Below are 23,603 nucleotides of genomic sequence, written 5' to 3'. Positions count from 1 at the left end.
GTGTGTTCTTTAAAAAAAAAAAGAAACAAACAAGTGTCATCTCTTTAAAAAAAAAATAATTATATATTATGTATAAAATAATAATAATTCAAGCTCAGGTCCTCTACCAGAAGCCTGGGAGCTTCAGGGTCCTGTGCAACATCCCACAGGAGCTGCAAGATACATCTGGCCCTTTAGTGCCCTCTGCCAAAGCCTCATCAGAAATGGTGTCAGTGGAAGGGTGCCTGTAATTCTTTGGGTAACTTTCAATAATTTGCTGTACCCATCTCCACATTTCTATCAAAATATAGAGAAATGATAGGTGGATCAAGACTTGCACAGTAGTTTAGGTAACTCTGAGAAAGAATCCAACTGTAGAGCAATTTGAACAAATGATGGTTAAGGTACTTCCTGAATACCTGGTTATTAAAGTTTATTCAGCCGATTCCAGAGTTACTTCTTCATCTACTTTCAGGAAGTAAACAAATGCACACACACTCTTAGTGCAACACAAAACAGAATAAAATGAAGACAAAGCTTTTGAAAATGTGTACTTTTAATTTCAGTTCCCTTGGGGTGGGGTAGGACTGTTCAGGTGTGAGTGAGGAATGAAGGCAAAATATCACATCAATCCATGACACCACTTCATTTATCATCATAAATATTTTGTCTGCAATCATCCATACAGTACAATACACCAGCTCAGCCTAGAAAACATTGATTGTACACAAATAAAACATCTCATTTTATAAATCTTGATCTTTCTCGACAACAATCTAGAGGACTAGCGAGGCTGCTAGTAAAAGTTACTTCAAATGTTTTCCACTTTTCACACAGTTGGTGTTTTTTCCCCCAAACTTAGGGGAGGATTTACCACAGTGAAACAAAACCAAATCCTATTGCCATTCAGTCTGGTGTAAGGGTTAGGAATATCAAAAGGACAGCTTTTGGAAAAGAGGAGTCACATCTTGTTAATATTGCTTCGTGATGGTCAAACAGACCAGCAGCTGGCCAGTGAAACTGCAGTTTTAGCCACGAGAAAGGCCAGGGTCATGCTGAACGACTTCTTTAGCCAAAACTCATAAAATTCAGGGGGGAATAAAAAACAAAAAAAACCAGAAGCCAAACAAACTTTAGAATTTCACCATTTGCTTTTCTAAGCTGTCTTTACGAGTACACATTTAAAGTGAAATGTTGTGGATTTTGCTTCAGTCGTTTCCAAAATTGAAATCAACAGACGTAGTCCATGCGAGCTAGCGCGCAGAAGGCAAAGAGCACAACATCAGTGAGAGCGCACATATCTGCACCTATACTTTGCTGTCTGTCATGCAAATGCAGGGACAAGAAGCTAGAGAAGTCACCCATTAACTGATGGAGGTTTCGTGGAGCACTCCCATCTGTCACTAGAGGCTACCATGAGTTAAATGCAGCATGGTTAAACATTCACTACATTAGGTTCTCCCTTCAAGTTGACAGAGGTTTGCCACGTCACTTTCTAAATTTAGAGGTTGTTTTGAGTAGCTCAATTACAGATTTGGTTTGGTAAAGGAATTCATTTCAGCATGTCGTCTGCAAAATGTCTTAAACTGGATAATTTTGTGTACAACACGTTGAATTCAAAATATAATAAACGTGATACAGTGATGATTAAAAGTTCAACATGTGCTATATTTTAATTGTCAACGACTGATGATTGTTTACTACTATAACAATGTTTACATTAAGAAAACACAGATGGATCATTAGTGTTATTACATCCAACCCCAACCACTAATCACAAGAGGTTTAAATATTAGTATGAGTTATATCAGACAGCTACAGTAATCTTCAGTATGAAGAAAGGTAACTATAGACGAATGTGTTCTGCTTCAGGACTGAATGATATGACCCAATAACATGCCCTTGTTAACGTTAAAAAGATAAAATAAAAATCAAAAATGCACATATTAATGTACCATGTGCAAATGTAAAAGAGAGTGAAATTTATTATTTCCGGTTAAGTGAATCCAGTCAAGTTTGCTTGAAATACCCATCTCTCACAGGGATGCTCCAGGCTTAACCAATGTAAACATATTAAGTCCTGTCATTCAACAAACAGGCCTCTCTCTTCTCTTTGGGAAAATAAAATAAAATTAGTAAAGACTTGAACCAGTATGACTTTGGAAAGCTGTGGAATCGTCAACGATTGTTGCATATAAGATTCAAAGTCAAAGGATTTTCATGTTATGAGTAAAAATTACAGACCGAGCACTGCGGTGCTTGTAATCCAGAAGACCAGCACATATTGTCCCAAACAGCAGACCTTCCTTCACTTTAAACACGAGACATACAGTACAGCTGAACAGATGGAAAATAATTAAGAAAAAAAAGGAGATCAGATGCCAAATTAACCAAATGGCTAAACACAACATTGTGTGTTTTTTTTTTTTAATGTGCTACAAACAATCACGTATGTATTTGAAAAATAAAACAGTACTTAAATTTGAAATGTACATTGATTTGATAGTTTGAAGATTCCAGTGAACAGTGTAAAAACCCTTTCATGTGTGGATGGAAATCCTTTTTTATGAACTTGTCTTTCTTCCTTCAGGCCATGCTTTCTTTTAACTGATCAGCTCATATATAAGGAGGCACACTAGGAGAGAGATAAGGTCTGGGAGTTTTGAAGTGATGTTTACTGATATCTCAGTGTGTGTGTGTGTGTGTGTGTGTGTGTGTGTGTGTGTGTGTGTGTGTCCGGTTTAAGTTAAGAACTGGGAGCACTTGAGGAATACAATGATGGCCATAAACATGACTAACAAGTTCACACAGCAAAAGAGTGTTGAGATAGATTGGGATTGAGTCAAGTATAAGAGAGGGAAGGGAACGGTTAAAGGATTTTCAGGGAACAAAGCACAAAGAGAGGTTAAAGTGAAAAAAAGGAAATTGGGAAAAGAGGCACTAAAAGCCCTCTGACTCTTCATGAAACTGGCCACTTGGTTTCCTGCTGCACTTAGCTCATTCACGACTAATACCCTGTTATTCATCCGTCCAAACATCCTGCCATGCATTCATCTTGAATCTTCATCTAACCAGTTATTTCTTTGTTTCTCTCTGTAGTGGTCCTCTGTTAAATTGGGGGTTTCAACAGGTAACAGGTGGAGTTGTTGGCTGAGAAGGAAGCTACAGGAGGTCCAGCGAGGGCCTCTCATTGCTCTTCTAACCAGGAGGGCTTGTCAGCCCCTGGGGGCTTCAACTTTACATTGAACTGCTTCAGCGTTTGCTCAAGCTGCTGCTGGTTGCCAGCAAAGTATGCTGATATGGCATTATGGAAGAGAAGGAGCTGCTTATGCATCACCTTCACCTGAAAGACACCAGAGAGTTAGGGATTTAGTCTGTGCACATCATGAATGACAGAACTTAAATTAAACCTGGATAAAGATGTTTTTTTCGTTCATGATGACGTAATTATGCTTCTAACCTTATTCTCCTCCAGAAACTTGAGCTTAATGGCAACATCTGAGCGAAGACGTTCGTACTTGTCCTTTTGGACTTGGTACTGTTGCTGAGCAGCTTCTATACGGGCCATGGCTACAGCATCTCTTGGACCCATACTCAGTTCCTCAAGGTCTGACCGGTAGGCATCATACTCTAGTCTAAAAGTACACAAAAGGAGAGGAGATGATACAGTGCAACAATCTTGACAAAATAATGCTTTGTTTTAAAATTTCATCATAAATAAAATTAAAATAGAAGTTTTTAGCGAGGTCCTTGGAGATAAAGGATCAAACAAAATAACAGTTTCTCTTTCAGAGCTACAAATCAAAAAAGTTATTTCTCTCATCTGTCAGTTTCATATATAATATGCCAACTCTGCCCCTTAGCTGGTCATTCAGAAATATTTCCTAATGATTCGAATGATCTATTGACTCGAAGGTCTAACTGTTGGTCTGGTCACAGCTAATGGGCGATTTTGACACAACCATTAAATTAAGAGTTGCTGAGGGATGAGGTTTATTCAACCAGCCAACATGCAGTTTGCATCCAATCTTGCTTAAACCAACTGTGTATTTCTTCACATTAATAAATGTAATAATTTATCTAGTTGAAAATATTACTGTTTACATTATATATTAAATAAAAGTTTAGATATTTTATATTAAACTACTTTAACAGATCATATTGGCCACTGGAGGGCAGTAGAAGCACACTGAATGCATCATTACTGACATTATTGCCATCTTTTAAGTGGATATAGTAAATTTGTTAGCAAGCAGCTTCAGATTTACGCAAAGAGCAGGTATGAAACACAGTTATCCATTTAGAATAATGCTAAGGCCCCTGATTTAATTATGTACTCCATGTACTAACCTTGCATTTTCATACATCTTGATAGTCATCAGGGTGTCCTCCATGGTCTTGTTGACTAACGTATTGATGCTGGACACAAAGAAGTTAATGGCACCAAGTAAAGTCTCTCCGTTCTTACACAGCAACTTCTGAGTCTCTGCATTGTAACCGAATTCATCCTGTAAGCAACAAAAAAAAAAGTTTTTAAATGGCTAAAATAAACCTAATAATCATACTGGCATCAGTGTGGCTCACCAACAAAGCCACAAACAGTTAAAATACAAAGTGACATCTCACCCGAAGCTCGGGAGATTTCTGACTGAGGTCAGCAAAAGTGTCGCCAAGCGCATGCTGTGTCTGCACCATGTTGTAGAAATGGTTGGTCAGAGCTCTGGCCAGTCGTAGCACATTCTCGTATTTCCGTTTAGTGTCTCTCAGCACCTCAATCTGAGCCTCCAGCTCCAGGTCCACAGTCCGGGAACCCCGACCGAAACGCTCTGAGATCATTTGCTTTGTACACTATGACACGGTGGGAAGGAACAAAGAGACATGAGTTACACAAAAATAAATTTAAATTTGAAAAATTACCATTTTACAATAACGCTATTCGCTAATCACAGTTTTACTCAGTCAATATAACAAAATCTCAGATACCTTGTAAGTATTCAGACCCCATTTCTTCACTGTTTCTAGCTTTTCCACAGCCACACCGCGGGTCGTTTCCTCTGCCGTCATTGATGAGCTGCTGCTGCTGTGGTGCATGTTGGAACCTGAGGTGGAACACCCAGATATAGTAACACAAACACATGAACACAAGCAAAACCTTCTTGGACAGCAAAATTACCCCATACAAAATCAGATGAAACTGGATTTTTTAACCACTGAAAGTGTCCAGGATCTAAGAAAGTTTAGACTGAGGATTGTTTAACATCTGTTATTCTGTAAGCCACGGCCAACCCTTAAACATAAATCAGAGAGTGTTAATGAGTGACTACAGAGCAGGAAAATACTAAAACTAAACTGGATAGAAATACTGGCAGAACAGAAAAACAAGATTTTTTTGGAAGACACCAAATCCTTTTTATGAAGCTGATTAAAGAAATACTGCAATATTCACACTGTTATATTGGCAATCTAATTAATCAACGTAGAGGCTGCGAACATCATTTTTCCCTCCTCAGTACCTTGACTGGACAGATGGCAGGACGGCTACTTTGCCTGGCCTTCATACGCAGCTCTATGACGTTAAATGGGTGTTTGGACGACAGAATGATTTACAGTGAGCATTCATTATGGTAAGGAGTGGGAGTGGAATTTACATGTTTTTACTAATTAAGGGAATATTTTGGGTAATTTGATATTTATGTTTTAAACAGTCGTTAACAGTTGAAAAATGTCAAAAGTAGAATAATAACGAGGTACGAGGAAGATGTGGGAAAATGCAGGGAGATGCAAACAAGACCACAAGATAAACAAAGGGAGAAAGGGATAAGAATCATGCATGTAGGAGGGAATTGCAAAAAGAAGGTGGAGCACAAAAATAGAAAAGTACAAAGATGAAAAGGCAACATTAAGTACATGACAGTCAGTGAACAATGCAGAGAAATGAGCAATGATCACCAGAGTTTGAATTGCAGTCACACTAACTGCTAGGATGCTGTGTGTGGAGCAGACTGGTTAAAGCTTTTACTAAATAACAGCAGATGGGAAAAACTAACAATGTAAAATGTAAAAAGCTCAAGCCAAGGGAGCTCACTCTCGGGGCAGTATTTACTTTCATGGGAATAGGGTTGTAGTTTGTGTATATTCATTTTGTTTTCTTTGGTCTTTTAAAACATACTTTAAGATGTTCATAGTACAGTAAGATTCATATTAGTGTAGCATGACAAATGTTTGCATGGATTACACACATCAGTATAATTTCCTAAACATTCCCAATATAAACAGATTAGGATAACGCATTTTAAGAAAGTTTTACCTTATTTGACCTTAGAGAAGAGGTCAGAAGTCTATAGTACCGTGACACTTACAATCCCCATATATCATTCACTATATGTTTAAAGGCAAATAATGGAAGTAAGAAAAATAATTTTAATACGTATTATTATATTATTATCACTTCAGATCAATCTTTTGACCTTGAAGGAAAGGTCAGAGGTCAAATGTGACATGATACTTAGTGTTGACAATACACAAGATACTTGTAAGAATAATAGTTTCTAAATTATAACTTGTTTTGATCAATAAATTATTAAGACGACCTTGTAGACCTTGATGGATGCAAGTCAAATTTTATTGTATTATTAACACGACCCCCTCTACACCCACGCAGAGTTTTATCAGAATTCATTTAAAACTTTTCAAGCTACTTGGACAAAGAATGGCACACACACTACAAAAAAAAAACAACCTCCTTGAGTGAGTTAATAAGCATGAAGATGGATTTGGTTCAGTGGGTGCACACCCACACCTTACAAGAGAAACCAACCCAAAACCTACAAATGAGAAAGAAATACTGTTATAGAAAAAGCCACAAGGTGTCTACAAAAAGAGCAGCAGGCAGATGTAAGTGCAATGCCCTTGTTTCCACTGAAAAAGAGGAAAAACTGGTGAAAAAGGGCAGACAAGTCAATTCCCAGTCACCTAAAAAAAAGAAAGAAAAGGACACTCTACACAGAGCATATTTCCAAAATGAGCTATCAAAATGCACTTTTAATGCACTTGAGATCTTCTTTAATCACCTTACTTTACCCTAACTAACCTTGTCAATGGCATTTACAGATGTAACTGTAAAAACAATGCGAAATGTAAAAAAGAAATAGTATTTTGGAAATAAGCTCTCTATTATTAACAACAATAAGGTTAAGGCACCTAATCCTGTAACTGGGATCCTTTTGTTAAACTCAGCATTGTAGTGCACAGCAGGGCCTGTGAGAGAGGGAGGGATAAAGAATTATTTTATTAAATAAAGTTTTAACTATTTCCATCTAAAACTTTCTTTATATGCACCATCATTTGAAACAACAACAACCTCTGCTCCTCTTATTGCAAAACAAATTCTTAAAAATCTTTTTAAGGTTGATGAAAGGACAGATAAGCCAGCTTCAGTAATATCTATGATCACCATTATCAGATACATAAAAACAACATCATCATGGATTAAGTCATTTCTTTTAATGGTTCTTTAGTTGCCAAAGGAACAAAAAATAAAAAATACTATTTTCACAAAAGTACAAACATTGTGGCTATTGCACGGCCTTGGTGATATTTCCGTTTCAGTGTAGAGGCTCGAGTTTTCATGCTGAAGCCCTCTGCACCATCACCTTACCGCTTAAAAAACATTAATAAATCATGGACTGCTTTTTCCCCCCTCCTCAGCCATATGTGATGGTAAATGACTCTTGCTATCAAGGCTACCGTTTGTTTTCAAACAGGTTTAGCTGCATTTTAAGAACATGTTTTACGATGCACAGCACTTCCAGTAGAAGCATCACCGTATGGAAAAATGTGCTTTCATAAAATCAGTATTAGAAATGCACAGCTACACCACCCAAACCCTGTTATCAGTGTTGTAGACTGCAACCAGCTCATCAGTGAATAATGACATTTACTGATGGCGGTCGCCAGTGTTTGTCATTTGGGTGCCATCAGTTGTATGCTGGTAAAATGTTATTTAACTATAATGAATCTTTCTTTGTTTTGCTGGCACAAAAAGAGGTGATACAAAGCAAAAAGACAACAGTAAGTAACAACAGGCACTACCTTTTAAAGCACAGTCAGTAGGTAATAATACATTAATTGCAGCATGATCTTGTGGGTAGTCAGAGACAGTACAGAGCCTGACAAAAACATCACAAATGAGTAATGGGAACAAAGGGTGAAGCAGCACTACCTTTGATTGAACTGGTGGGGATAATGCCCTCTGCTGTTCCTCCATAGCCCCCAGATACAATGCTAGTCTCGTTGAGATTGGGACCTGATACCATCACCTGCTGCAGGTCCTGCAAAATGTAATGTTAACAAAAAAAAAAAGAAAAAAGAAAAAGGATGGGCGGGATAAAAAGATGGGTTGGGGAAGGAATATACAGAAAGGAGATTGTGACTTGAGAGCCAAATTAAGATAACATAGGCTAAAGCCTCAGTCAAAAGGTTATCCACTGACAGTGAGACAAACACCACGTGAGGAATGTTAGGAAGCAAAATGGAAAAACTGTATGAAAGTGTTAAAAAAAAAAAACCAGAAAACACATGACTAACATGTCCGTCAATAATTAATCCAAGTGATCTGAATCTCCTGCAAACTTGAACTTCTATACACAGCTGTAATAAACTCAGAGTTTAATCCAGACAGTGATTTCAGTGATCTATGGAAAAGCACAAATAAGTAATTTTCTACTTATAATCGCCATCAGAGGCTTCTTTGAAGTTTTGGCTTAGGAACAGAGTTGGATTATGAGCCACTCTCTCCCTCGGGTTTTGTTTAAGCTGCGGTTCTCTTTTGTTTGACTTCCTGCTGAAGTATCAGCAGTTTAAAAAATATGTAGGATTATAAGGAAGGAAAATCGAGAAAAAAAGGAGCCTAAGAACTTAAAAAAAGACTGAAAATGTGTTCATGTCTGCAGGAAAGCCTCTTTTTCATACATCAAGTAATTTAACTATGAGTTAAATCATCTAAAAACTTAAAGGATGTAACAATTGGACATCTGATAAGTTGCTAAACATTTGCCTCATTTAGTTTAGATAAACAGAGTTACTTAATGGAAGTCTGTTTTTTCTGTTATTTCTGACGATTTAAAAAAAAAAAAAAAAAAAAAAAGGAACAAAGGAGCCCACATTTTCAAATGCTCATGCTTAGACTACACAGTATGTGATAAGGAAATTACAGAATAACGCCCTGCAAGGGAAATGGCTATTTCCGCTTTGTAAACAAACACATAACATATGCGATACAACCTTAGAGTCAGAAAAAAAAATTACAACTGCTTTGATTTGACCCATCTTTAATGTCCTGAAAGCTTTGCTTCAGGGCATTATCTGGTTTTTAAGACTCATCTTGTAGTCAGACCTGCAGAATTAAATATTTCTTTTTTTTTGTAATAAACACCGACTTACACATCAAAACAAGTAAAGCAAAATCACATCAACAACACAGCATTAGTATGACAATAAAGACCATTAGTATAAAACAGAACAATCTTGTTTTGTTAACCATCACCCACTAAAAATTTAGGCATCTCACACACTCACACACACACACTCTATCTGGGCTACCTTAGGCAACCGAAAACGACACACACTAGACATCTTTGCATCTAATAATCAAATGGAGCATAACATCTCAAATTGACGGATATCCCACGAAACATGTCAGTCATTGGAGACTCTTTCTAGCTACAGTTAGTAGGAGTAAGTTTACCAGGCAAGCTGCACAGTGGTTTGAATTAAAGATCAAATATCTGACATTTTGTGAAACAAACCAGTGCAGCGATGCAAGGCAATTTAATTCCCCTTGAAGTCAAACCACTGAGCAGTACTACACACCATACTACAACATACACGCAAATGCACAAATGGCCTGCTCACCCTGGTGCCTCTGGAGCTCCCTACCTTCTCATCTAAGCTCCACTGCAGCTTTGCAGCCTGCACAGAGATGGAGGAGGGGGAGTGGGGGTGGGGGGGTGGGGGGTTGGGTTGACAAACACAACAAGAACAACAACAGAAAAAGAAACAAACAGAAAAGGAGACAAAAGGGAAAAAATCCATGACTGAAATATGAAACAAGATAGGAGGATGCAAACGAAATCTCAGAAAAACCATTGCAATGTCCACAGACAGCAGTGATGCAGGATGGAGAGCAGTGATGACTTATATCACAGCTTGTCAGGTTGCATCATTAGACTAGATTATGTGATAATTTCAAGAGTCTAGTCTACATGGTGAACATGTTTGCATTCGATCTCTAATGTGATGCCATAGGTGCTTATAATATTAACTGTCACTGTCTGGAAAAAAGAAAATACAGACTCTAACACAACACCGTAAAAATTAAGCTATTCATACAAGATGTGGACATTAAAAGTGACAACATTAAGAAGGGAGGGGAAAAATATTAAAAGGGACTGAATGTAGACACAAAAATAAATCCATACAAGCAAAGTTTTAGTGCCCCAACTCCAGATTTCACAACTCTGACAAGTGGAAAAAAATTCCCCAACAATACTTTAACTGAAACAAACGTGCCAAAATAATGTTTTACCTTCAAGCCAAACAGAGTTCAATATAATAATAGTTGCCAGTCTAGACCATCCCGCAAAGGCCGACCAATTGGTTTAGCCAACCTGTGTTAGTAGTTCATAAAACCTCTTATCTTTAATAAGCATAACAGTGATCAGTGGCCACATAGCCTCAACCGTCTAGTCAAGGCAATGTCCCGTTTTCTATGGAAACATCTGCTTTACCTCTGGCCCAAACTGGAAAAAGATGCCAGGCAGGTAAAGAGCACCTGTAGCTCCACGTGGCTGCTTGAATTAGCAGGACTTCCTATATTCTGAACACCATTTAAAAACTGAACACAATTTGAATTTGACTTGACAGGTAAAGTCAACATTTTCTTGTTTTTCTACTGTTCTAAACAAAATTTTTAATGGCTTAAAAAAACAAAAAAACAAAAAAACAAAACAACAACATACAATTAAATACAAAGACCTTTAAAAAAAAAAAAGGGGGGGGGGGGGGGGGGTGCATTATATCTACGCAAATACATTTTAACCAAAAGTCTGTTTTAGCTATGCTTTATCATCATTCAGTCATTGTAACTCTTCCTTACAGCTCTGCCTTGTGTTATGACATCTGTTTAATGTGGGAGAAAGCTGACGCAAACGCCGATCCCTCCCTCGACACTTTGTTTGTACAGGTTCAATTCCTTTGCAGCCAAACTACCACAAGTCAAGCCAAAGCATGAAAAGATATAACTTTACAACTACCCACGGGATATTTATATAAATAAAGATTTATTTGCACAAGTAACCACCTGTGAGAAACTGTGTATGATGGTACAAGCATCTTAAAATGCTGTTATCTGAAGAGACACCAGAGAGCCTTTGCTGCCAAGACGTTGTTGGCAGTCAGTGATGTCTCTGTCACGTCAAGCTGCCAGTCACCATCCTTTTTCTGTCATGCACATGATGTTGCAACATCTGAAACTGGACCTGCTTTTTCTTTACCTGCCAGTCTTCATCCCATGTGAGAAATAACAGACTTGTGCAGCTTTAAATCAAGTGCTGCGCAGCAGATATCAATCTGATTTCACAGGGCTTTCAACCAAGGACAAAGCATCGCCAGTTTCAGATTAATTGCAGAGTTGCTATGACAACTGGTTAATATCCAATACAAAACAGTGCAGCCGAACACTTCTCATACATAAACATATTAAACTGAGGTAGTCACACCAAATGGTTGAACACACGCAACACACTGTAAGCTTTCCGAGAAGGAAGGTTGTTCTTTTACTACGTGTGAGCTGAGCACAATACCCTAGGCAAATACCCTAATGCAGTTCCCTGCCAGTGTTTCCGGCAGGATCTTCAGTCTGTTTGCCCAACAAGGTGTGCCTTGAGATGGAAGACAGCTAACAAACTGTTCCCAATATCTCTCAGAGAATCCACTACTACTTTACTTAATCCAAATCTCATATTGTCTTGTCCATTTAAAGTGTTTTCCCCTCCCCCATTCTGAAGCCGTTCTCACCTGGGGAAAAATGTGTGAGAATCCAACACTTGAGATCAATATAGACATGTATTGCATCAGAGATTGATTGATTGATATATATTTATATATATCCCTTTATATGTTAGTTGGAACAGCTGTTCTCAGGGAAACAGCTGGTCTCCAACACCTGATTTCCCCATGGAAGCTCTTTCCACAGTTCTTGGTATGCAAGCTACATAACACAAGGCTTTGTGATATTGTGTAGTTGGCAACGCGTCAAACAACAGATAAACCTGTGCAGAAAACTAACTTCATTTAAAATTACTGTAAGATCTGGATCCTGCCTGTGAGTGACCATTCAGTGAATTAAGTCAAATAAAGGAAAAAGGTAAATAAACAGTAGGTCACTAGTTCGTATACTAAAGCACTCAAGGCTCACAGTTGTTAATAATAACATTATCTAAACTGTACTGTCCATACAGCTTGTACTTATTCACACTTTGCTGTGAATGGTGTGAAAGGAACAAGCATACCAGGCTAATCTTGTAGCAGCTAAGAAAAACATCCACTATGTCAAATTCAAACTTCAAACTCAAAAAAGTACCCATTTTTAATATTACTGAGCCAACCACCATTAACAACACATAATCAAACCTGATGTAATCAAAAGGCTAAAGTATCTAGGTTCAATTTTCCCTACAGGCTCTAATTTGAAAGATACACCACTGGCTGAAACATCGATGCTTTTCCTTTGTTTCATTTTTGGATAAAAATTGAAGCACAAAATAATGTGAGCGCCTGGCAAAAGACAGAAAGTCCTTTTAGATTTATAATACACCATAAACTGTTTACAAAGAAATACAAACACAAAAAAAGATAATTAATGTATTCTTTACAACAAATAAAAAGATAAACAGCTCCGTTTCATGCGTACTCTGTTGGCAGCTATCTGACTTGAAAATACAAATTAGGTTTTGCTGACAGTTTGTTGTTTCACAAAAAACCAAAAAGGGGTTTTCTACAAGTGTTACACACAAGAGACTGAACTGATACGGCAGCCCGACCTACCTGTTCAAGGCTGTCGTCTTCTGTTAGTGTCCCTGTGTCACCGTTACTGTTGATAGGAATCTCCATTGTGGCAGCTTTATTCATAATGCTGTCTGTCATAATGCACTACACCTGTGAGAGAGAGAAAGAGAGAGCGAGACAAAGTGTGTAAACTAAAAACTACCACGTGTAAATAAATTAAAAGTGGCAGAGATAGAAAAACTGTGCCGCTTTGAAGGGAAGAGACCAAAAGAGCTTAGTCTAAACAGCCCAACCATTAAGCAGATGGGATTATAATTACCACAAACAAGTGAGGAGGTGGTTTTCAAAGAGCAAGGCTACCGCTCAGCATAAAAACAACACACCTATGAAAGACTACTACACACAGATGCAGACAGTACAATGAGCCGCTTCGGTTAAGTGGCCACTCTGTTCTAAAGCACAATTGCACGACTGTGTGACCAGCATCCACTCCCTAAAAACCCAAAGTGAAGGGAAACAGCAAAATGTTTACATCACAACGCTCCAGTCATTTTAATGGCTCAAACTGATGCAGCCTGCCACACATTCATTTAAAACCCAAAAAGATAAACACGCAGTAATATGGACATCATATTTGACAGTAATAATAAATTCACTAATGAGGGCCACAGTTCAGTTTAATGCACAAAGCTAAATGCTAAAGCTAATGCCTATAATAATGACATTTTTCCACAAAAACTTTTCCAGATATAACCTGATGGAGCTGTATTGGCAAACACATGTGCCCAAATCAGTCAAGCAGGGTATTCAATTGTCTTTAACCTGTTTAATAGGCTAATCTGACTGAGACCATATAAGAACAAAGCAGGTAATTGTCCAAACAATACACAGTGAGTGAGCGGGTGTCACATGTCCACCTTCAGGCATGCTATACCCAGGCACCACATGTAGCCAAAACCAAATTCAAGTAGCATCTGATACACCAAATTTCTTACTGTTTGCTACATGTGTGCAACTTTGGACAATGCCCAGACCTAATTCTCCCAGCACTTTCAGAGGTTTACCTGTGAAGTCAGCGATTGAGTTCATATTAGACAGTGAAAATGGAAATCAAACTTGTATCAGTAGGGCTTTTTTCAGACACTACATAAGCAAAAGGTTTGAGAAACACAGCCTCACTGAATTCAAATTCTTTCCATCTAGTTGCTAAGGCGTATAAAAATCAAGCTATGCAGACTGCCTTTACAAATATTAGTGAAACAATAGGCCACTCTAAAAAGTTCACTGAATTTAAGTATGGTACTGTAATAGTATAACACTGTTAAAGCCAGTTTTATTATTACTGCAAAGTGGAAGTATTTGAGAGCCACATCAATTCATCCAAAAAGTGGTATTCCATGGAAAGTTAGAGAGCATGGTTGGCGAGTGCTGAGGCGCTGAGAATGTAAACGTCACCAACACTCTCCCGACTCAACAACTGCACAGTTTCAAACCTCCACTGACATTAACATCAGCACAAAGAAACTGTATAAAAGGGGCTTAATGGCATTAGGTTTCCATGACCGAACAGCTCCTCTGGGTGTAGTATAAAATACAAAAATACATACAAAAACTGCATTTTGGAAGCCTTTTTCAAAAACACTGTTTCTACAATGTACACTGACGAGATAATTAGAATTCCCCCCAACAAAACAAAAAAAAAAAACTTGCTCTAATGTTGATAAATTTCTGAAGACAAGAAAAAAAGGCAGGTTGATAATTATGGATGTGTGGGTGATTTGTGGTATATATTGTTAATTCTGAATGTGAAAAGATCTTAGAACTGGAGTTTCGAAGCCAATTACTCCATTTAACACATGACCCCACTTGGTATACAAAGCTGAGTCCCTCACCTAGTTTCCAATGCCACTGTAATATATTCTTCTTATTATGACAGCATTTGAATGTGACAAACTTGAGAGCAGAAGAGTGTGCGCAAGGCTTTTGAGGCGGCTCAGTCCCTGGCTTTGGGGAACTAAAGTAACTTTTAAGAGAGTCTAGCAGGTAACAAATGAATGCACTGATGAAGCAGAGTTAATGAAAAGGTCATAAGAAATATCAGTAACTTCGCTACAAATTCTGTGATCAATTTGTGTTACTTTGGTAACTTAAACAGTCTTTGAGTCCTTGTGAACTATGCTATTAACTAGCAGACTAAAATTCAGCTGCTGTATGTTGCAGGGTTTTGGTAGATCCTTCCTGGTATTAATGTCCTATTGTTTGAAGGCAGGTATAGTACACGTAGTCCATGTTTACATTAGCTAAAGCCTCTCCTGAGGAGCTTTTCCATTTGTGAATGCACACTTGGCCATGCCATCTCTGTTGACTTACGACATTACAATAGATGTAGAAAACGTGTTTCTCTTGTTCAACAGCACCCATGGCAATAAAGACAGCTTACTGCAACTGTAATGTGGGTCGGATAGTTTAACAATTCTTCAGTTACTGTTCAGTAGGTTTTGTCTCTCAATCAAGTGAACTAGACAGGCTAAATAAATACCAAACGGCACATCATTTCATATATTCGTCTCATTAATTATTCGTAATTAGCAGCTTCGAAAATAGCATCAGAGGCAAACGCTATTAATAAACACTGACGTACAATAAGTCGACGGATGCAAGTAACTTTAAATCAATGGCAAATTTAAGAGTTCGTAATGCTTAAAAAAATATTAAGGCAAATACTGCAGAACAGGCTGGAGCTGTACTGAAACCCGGATGCAGTAGTAAATACGAGCCTAACAGGTGCGCCAGCACAGGTGTACAGTTTTCTCAGGTAACGCTATATTCAGGTCGCCGGTGAGTTCGGGCGAACAACGCAGTGATGGAGGGCCCATTTGACAAAAATCTGCTGAACTAAGGCAGAAATGCATTTTTGTGTGAAAAGAAGGCCCGCTTCCAGTTCACATATGCAGCTGTTGAGAAAAAGCTGGAGAAATGGTAAACAAATCTGCAAGCTCAACGTGCAAAGCCTGGTTCAGAGACGCAGAAATTAAAATAAATTAATAAATAAATAAACAATATATGACAGAACGCAGACAGAAAGGCAATGTGGCAGTTCTCAAACAGCTTGACTTACGGTCTGCTTGGTCCCGTCGTAAAAACAGAGCTGCTCGGAAAGCTAACGCGTAAGCTAATAGCAGGCTAGCGGCAGTGCATCCCAGCTCACGCGCGGCTCGGAGGAGGCTGCTGTGTCCGTGCTCAGTCCGTGGGCAACGACACAATACTCTTCTTTAAGGATGTTTCAGTGACATTGCGAGAAAAGTCTGGTTCTTACTGCTCTTGTCTTTGAGCTTTTTTCCCCCAATATCTTCTGTTTAATGAAGCCAGAGGGGGAACGCTTTACGGATCTGACGACACCGTGGATTTCATTTCGCAGACGCACTGCGAGCCAAAGATCGTCTACAAACAGGCGGGTCACTCGTTACAAATGGCGCTTTCCCGGCTTACTGCCACAATAAAATTATTATAATACATTTAAAACATGTATATATGTTTCTAAATAATTATATAAATACCTGCTTTTTTTATATGAAAACATCATATACACGAAATGAGTTGCCTTCACATATTTGTTTCATGTACTGAGAAATAAATGTTACAACTGAAAGCGCACTAATTAACAAATGACTACAAAGTATGATAATTAATTACTTTGGTTGATCATGAGTGTCCATTAGTTTAAAACTGAGTTGATAAACTGATTTTTTTTTATTTTTTTTTTTAAAGAAAGAAAAATGAAAACGCCACTGGATAAGTCATACTCTGAATCCTACAGGAAATTCGAACTGAGTGAGACTTCTTAGTTTTTTGTGTCTTCGCCCTCGATACGGCCCATCTTTGGGAGCATCTTGACAGGGCGTACGTGAACGTGTCAGAAAACTCTTGGTTGCTGAACATTAAACTCATGTAGGTGTTTGTTCAGTGACCTCATAGATGTTTGTTCTTTTAACTGCCCCAAGAAAAGCGTATGACCCCTGTGAATGGAAATGTGGGGCAGGTTTCTTTAGTCTAAGAAACCCTGCCCCGCTGTGGCTGCAATGCAGTAATGTACAAAAGTCTTGACTCTCCCCTCATTTCTTTGTATTTTCAATGAACCAGACTTTCTTGCATTTTATAAGTGATCTTGAGCGGTAGTTCTCCAGCTTTTCTGCAGGTCTTTCAAAGTTTTTCTATGGACATTGGCTGCTTTTTCATTTATTTTCAGTCCAGTCCTTTTACCTGAACATTTTTGCACCATCCAGGTGATTTACAAAAAGCTATTACCGGTACCTGAAAATATGGCATGTCTTGGCATAATGTCCTTAAAAATTGAGAAAACTGGACAATTGGCAGACTAGAGAAGAAGTGACGGGACTAAAAACCTAAATAAAATGTACAGTAAATGAACAGTATCAGAAAGTCACACCCTTAAAAATTATGAGAGGAAAGAGGACCTGAAACAGAACCTGGGGGATGCATCTGGCCCATCAGTTGATCCATCTAAAGTTTGTTGAAGTCTCATCAATGGAAGGGTGGGTGTCAGGAAGCTATTCTTAAGGAAGAGAAAAGACATGTCTGTCAAATTGTATATGAATTGGACAGCCACTAATGTAAGACAGCAGTTTTTACAGCCATCTGACTATGGAGGCTGTGACATGGTTTAGGGCTGCATTTGATCCTGTAGTATTGGAGATCTTGTCAAAACTGAAGAATTATGAATGCAGAAAGTGTCGTCAGGTTTTGCTCTACCATGCAATACCATATTAAAGCATCTGATTGTCAACAGCTTCATTTTTCAGTAGGACAATGATCCCAAACACACTGACAATCAGTCGTGTATTAGGCTCCCCAGAGCCAAGACCTCTTAATGTCGAAGCAGTGTGAAATAATGTTGACAGAACAGAATGAAATGCAACCAACATCCAAATAAGAGCTTTGAATGTCCTTCAAAAAACCTGGTTAACTATTCATGAAGACTACTAATAGAAACGACAAGAAAGCTTGGCTAAGAGAGTTCAGGCTGTGCTGAGGAATAAAGGTGGTCATGCCAGCATTTGACTTTCAAGTTTGTTAGAATTGTTCCGCCTCTGTTTTTCCCCTTGTGTAATCATGCATGAAATACTCTACATGTTTCGATAAATTGCTGCATTCTCATCTTTCTAGGAAGATATAAAGACTTGAAGGGTAGCTCAAGACTGGTCTTTAATTTCACAGATCTTTATAATAATAATAATAATAATGGATTGCATTTATATAGCGCTTTTCGAGACCCTCAGAGCGCTTTTTACAATGCCACTATTCATTCACTCTCACATTCACGCACTGGTGGAGGCAGCTACAGTTGTAGCCACAGCTGCCCTGGGGTAGGTTGACAGAGGCGAGGCTGCCATATCGTGCCATCGGCCCCTCTGGCCATCACCACTAGGCGGTAGGTGAAGTGTCTTGCCCAAGGACACAACGACCGAGACTGTCCAAGCCAGGGCTCGAACCGGCAACCTTCCAAGACGAACTGCCAACTCTTGAGCCACGATCGCCTCGTCAACCGCTCTTTAGTGAGTTTTAGGACCATCTCATTTGTGTGGTCCTCTTCTTTGTGTTGGTTTAACGTCCAAATTTCAGCCTCTGTGTTAAGTAACAACTCTGCCCTCTGTGGGTGTGCTTTAGTATGTGATTTGAATGACGAGGAAACTCTTGTGGGCCACTGCTGTTTGTGTCTTTTCCTATTTTACAGTGTAAAATGATATATAGTACTCATAATAACAATAATCATATATTTCACAATATTGATAAGCTTTTATTTTGTTTGTTTGTTTTTATAAAGTAAATCAAATCTATAATATAATAGTGAATATGTAAAGACATACTGGTGACTCAGCGGTGCATTAATAGTTGTTTCACAGAAGGTGAACAGCAGTAAAAAAAGTGCTCCAGTAATTCATGTGTGCCTTTGAGCACATTAATAGTCAGCCCACTCCACTCCCTTGCAGGAACCCGCTTATCATTAGCGTGTGATTGAGCCTCTCATTGAAATTTGATGACAGAAAGAAGTAAATGTGCGAGCATAACACAGACACAGCATATTCTTGATGTGACTGTACAGTATGTGTAGGTTATGAATGAAAGCCCTGTGATTAGTGATGGGCTGAGGAGTTTCAAACGGCTCCTGCAGGCATTCATATTCTGAGGAAAGAGCTGGGAAGTGAAAATAAAGGGAAAAAGTGAGTGTTTTATTCATGAACAGAAGGGAAGTTGAAAGCAGTGCGAAGCCAAAAGAAACTCTTTCAGGCTTTTTTGGAAGAGGGTGTGAAATATCATATTGGAACATTTTACTAATGCAAGTGTGCTGGGATACACTATGAGTTTTCCAGCTGTTCATATGGGATTTTCCTTGTTCTTTTTTTAAAAAGTGTTGTTGTTTTCTTCTCCTCTTTTATTTGTTTGTTTGTTTGTTGATACCAGTCTCTGTCACTGCCTGCTCGACTGGACACGTGGAAGCTTGTCCTCTTCTTTTAAAGCAATGAAAGTGTTTTACAGCTTGCAGACATGTTAACAGTATAATCACATACACCATAATTAGCTACAGCTGCTGCTACTGCAAATGTGTGTGCACAGTGCTGTCCACCCAGATTATAGCCTACACCCGCCGTGGTCCCACCCGCGATTGGCCGGATACCATAAATTTTTTATAGTTATGATTGTGCAGTGAATCTTGATTTATTTCATTGAGGTGGTTTAACACAGGGGAGATAGATAAAATGATAAATACCTGGGAGATGATATCTGAGAGGCAGTCAAGTATGAAAACATTTTTATAAATGATGATCTTTAAAGAAATGTGAAAACAAGCGTGTGCTGTTTCTGGGGGACAACTAGTGAAATGAAATGTGAATCACTATCTCTTACACTAAAATGTACAGAAAGGTATTTATGCACTCACTTTCATGTTCACAATTATAGAGAAGCCTTCTTTAAATTCTAATTTAATTTAAATTCATCCCAAAACTGGATGGTAATTTGGAATAAAAAAAGTGTGCTGTTGACAAAAATTGCTTTCCCAAAAGCTTATGTTGGACGTCCTCTTCATTGCAAAGTTGTACCACCTTAACTTTAAATCAAGGGCCATAATTCAGCTGATTTTTATGCGAAAAATAACACATACATTGGCCACTTTATTATGGTACCTTGCTAATACTGGGTTGGACCCCCTTTTACCTTCAGACCTGCCTTATTTCGCTTACCTTCAGTAAGGTGGTGGAAAAATTTCCTTGTCCAATCTTGGGTGAGCCCGTACAAATTAAAGCCACAGTTTCCTGTTCCTTTATGGTCTTCTGCTGCTGTAGCTCATCTGCTTAAAAGTTTTACATGTTGTGGATTTAGAGATGCTCTTCTGCATGCTTTGGCATCATCTGCGTTATTCTTGGCTTCCTATTTGCTCAAAGCAGTCTGGACATTTTCATTTAATCTCTAATATTAACTGCCCCTCACTGGATATTTTTCCTTTACTTGATCATTCTCTGTAAACCCCAGAAATGGCTTTGTGGAAAAATCCCAGTAGATCAGCATTTTCTGAAATACTCAGACCAGCCAGTCTGGCACCAGCAACTGTGACACATTCAAAGTCACTTAAATCACCTTTATTCCCCATTCTGATGCTCAATTTGAACTTCAGCGGGTCATCTTGACTCTGTCTCCAAGCCTAAAAGCACTGAGTTTTCTGTTATGTGATTGGCCGATTAGTTATTTGTGTGAAAAAGCAAACAACCAAGTGTAACTAGCTGAGTAGCCACTGTCGATTAACCCCTCCTGGTTTTCCTCTCATTGGTAGTTAAATCAGTAGGAAAACTTGTCAATATGCAAACAACATGAGGTCAATGAACACATGTGGAAAAATGGAGATGGCGTGAGCACTGGTAGGGTGAATACCACCACGCTTTCCTGCTACCAGAAAAGAAGAATTAGCCATGTGAAACACAGAGGAGGTAAGAACAAATTTTTACTGTTGTAGAAAGTGAGAGAGAAAGTTTTGATCTCTTGGTTAGTCAGCGGCCACATGTGAGTGTGAGTCTGGCTGTACCGCCACTGTTTACTGGAATCAGGAGATGTTTTTTACTTACTCATTCATTATTTTTGCAGACTCACCTGTTGACTCACATACAGATTCACGCACATTTAAAGTCTATCGCACACAAGATGTTTTTCCCCACTCATACTGCACATAAGAAATTAGAAATCAGCACATTTGACATGTGCGACCTGTGCAAAGTTTGACAAATATCATAAATCGGTTTATCAAACTGAATATCATCACTTCCATGGCAAAATGTTCATTATTTTCATTATGTACAGCACTTTGGTTCAACCCGTGTTGTTTTTAAATGTGCTTATAAATAAATTTGATTCATGATTTGAAAATACTGAATTAGTTTTAACTTTTTGTATACCTGATATGTCCTCATGGTGGCACCAAATCCCAAACCTAACCAAGTTTAATGTTTCCAGTAAAGAATGCGCCACGGCGTTAAAATCACTGACAGGTTACTTGTAGATTATTGATCATCTCATCAACATTGAATGTTCTTGGCTTGGGGGCAAACGATCCAATCCACTGACCTGCTTAATATCAAGCAGGTTTTCATCTTGTTGCTGATCTCTACAAATACACAAAAAAACAGACATCATATAAAAACTTCTGCAAGCTTCCTTTGCTCTCATTACGCTCTTTAAAAACTCCTCAAGTCCTCTTTGATATCATCTCTTCTAAGAGATATGATGAGACCACATGATAATAACCATGGCAGCTTTTATGTTTATTTAATGATCTAAAACCTGCTTGAAATCATCTGCTGACTCCATGTAGTCTCCTCTGCTTATTGCAAACAGGACCTGTAATGAACACGCCAAGCCCTGAGCAAATGGCACTGATGTATTTTCTCTAAGAGACCACAGCAGCCTTGATTGCTTTGTTCATCAGCTAATGAGAAACGCTGCTAATAGACTGATGTTCTCTTTGAAGTGTTTACATTGTAGATAGACACCCCACCCTCTTCTTAAACAAAGAGGGTTTGACCTCACAGGGGTTGTTTAACACCCAAGCTGAATGCTCTCCATTAAAAGATACTTGATTAATGTGTTTCCTTTGAAGCAGGCACACGTGCTCACAAATGTCTATTTCTTGTATGCTTTTTGAGATCATGTGAGTTTAATATTTTGATTAACGCCAAAGCGTAGCAGGATAGACCAATCTTCAATTGGAGCTTCTGTCCATTCAAGGGTCAGTTAGAAAAGAATTATGCAATATTTTAGTTCACTATGAATCAATCAATCTATAAATAAATAGAATTAAAAGAAGAAGGTGGTGTTTTTGGATGTTTTTCTAGCATCGTTGTTTAGGAGCCAGTTTAAAATTCCATTAAGACAACTACTTGAGCTGGCCTTCAATTTCTTTAGGTTTAATATCTGTTACCACAACCCTGAACTGGACAAGCAAAAGAAAATGGATGGATTTCATGATTAAATTAATAAATGTCGCTTGCACATTCACAACAATGATAATAATACATTCAAGACCACTTTGCATGGAGTTGCAGAGTTGAAATGGGGTCAACACATGATGTAGGCATGTCAACTGAGCTACCTCAGTGACAACCTGAGCAAAGGTATTCAGAGAGGAATGCTCCGAAATGTGAGTGAATGCTCTGCAAAAGAAAGTGGACCTTGAGTTAAAAAGCTTACAACATAAAGAAGAACATGATGATTTAGATGTCAAAGAAAATTATTTATTCACAAAAAAAGACCAAATAAATGTAAAATAGGTAAAAAATGTAGAGGGAGAAAATTAGTAGACAAACAGAAAACATGTTTATGGGCAGCTGACATCTTTACACAGGTGCCCATGGTCTGTAATGGGAGACCTCAGAACACACAGACCAAACATAGACACACAATGGCACGTAACTTTAGGTTATCCATGTCAAGAGGCTGTCCTTGAGCCTTCAAGCGTTTGACCCCTACTTAAAGTAGCCTACGGGTAACTCTCATTAATTGGCACAAACAGCTATTACCATAGCAACAACAGTCTGGACTCTCATTTTTTTTTAGCTGTAATGTTTTACCTTTGAACCTCAACTGACAGTCTGATAATGCTTCTTACCACCACTGATTCATCACTGATAAGCATTGATGTAGATGCATGTTGAACACAGTATTAAACTCTCCCACTGAAGAATTAGTAATTCCTTGTGAGGCTTTTGCAATGCTGGAAGCATTCAGTGTTCCCCCTGTATGCCAGACATGTTATTAATGCTTCCTAAGTTTATTTTGCTTTTGAAACCAGCTACCTGCACTTGGCAGAGCACACCATAGCTTGTTAAAAACCACACAAATGTACAATGTACACTCGCATAATAGTCACAGATGTGGTCAAATAAGAAGGCTGTGGCCAAAAGCATTTGCCTTAGTTGCCAAGACTGGTGTTTTACAGCTGTATTTGTTCCTGAAGCTCCAGGTTTATAGTGCACTCCACGTTACATCTAAACAGC

The 23,603-nt window shown here is 38.4% G+C and overlaps 1 protein-coding gene across 6 annotated transcripts; it reads right to left on the bottom strand.

Moving 5' to 3' along the window:
• Positions 1-517: 517 nt before the first annotated feature.
• arfip2b (ADP-ribosylation factor interacting protein 2b) lies at positions 518-16,474 on the bottom strand. 6 transcript variants are annotated; one of them, XM_004550086.3, is made up of 10 exons: positions 16,163-16,474; positions 13,084-13,194; positions 9,916-9,948; positions 8,201-8,309; positions 7,180-7,236; positions 4,963-5,078; positions 4,606-4,827; positions 4,330-4,487; positions 3,440-3,614; positions 518-3,322 (listed from the first exon to the last, which is right to left on the bottom strand). In XM_004550086.3, exons 2-10 carry the CDS (start codon positions 13,180-13,182, stop codon positions 3,167-3,169), a joined length of 1,125 nt encoding a protein of 374 aa, XP_004550143.1. In that variant the 5' UTR covers positions 13,183-13,194; positions 16,163-16,474; the 3' UTR covers positions 518-3,166. The 6 variants fall into 6 exon arrangements, with proteins under 6 accessions (XP_004550143.1, XP_004550142.1, XP_004550144.1 ...); XM_004550085.3 differs by having other exon boundaries at positions 9,892-9,948; positions 16,163-16,473; XM_004550087.3 differs by lacking the exon at positions 7,180-7,236 and having other exon boundaries at positions 9,892-9,948; positions 16,163-16,473.
• Positions 16,475-23,603: the final 7,129 nt, after the last annotated feature.

The sequence above is a fragment of the Maylandia zebra genome, linkage group LG10 (assembly GCF_041146795.1).
Source record: "Maylandia zebra isolate NMK-2024a linkage group LG10, Mzebra_GT3a, whole genome shotgun sequence".
NCBI lineage: Eukaryota > Metazoa > Chordata > Actinopteri > Cichliformes > Cichlidae > Maylandia > Maylandia zebra.
This window is presented reverse-complemented; position numbering and strand designations above follow the sequence as displayed.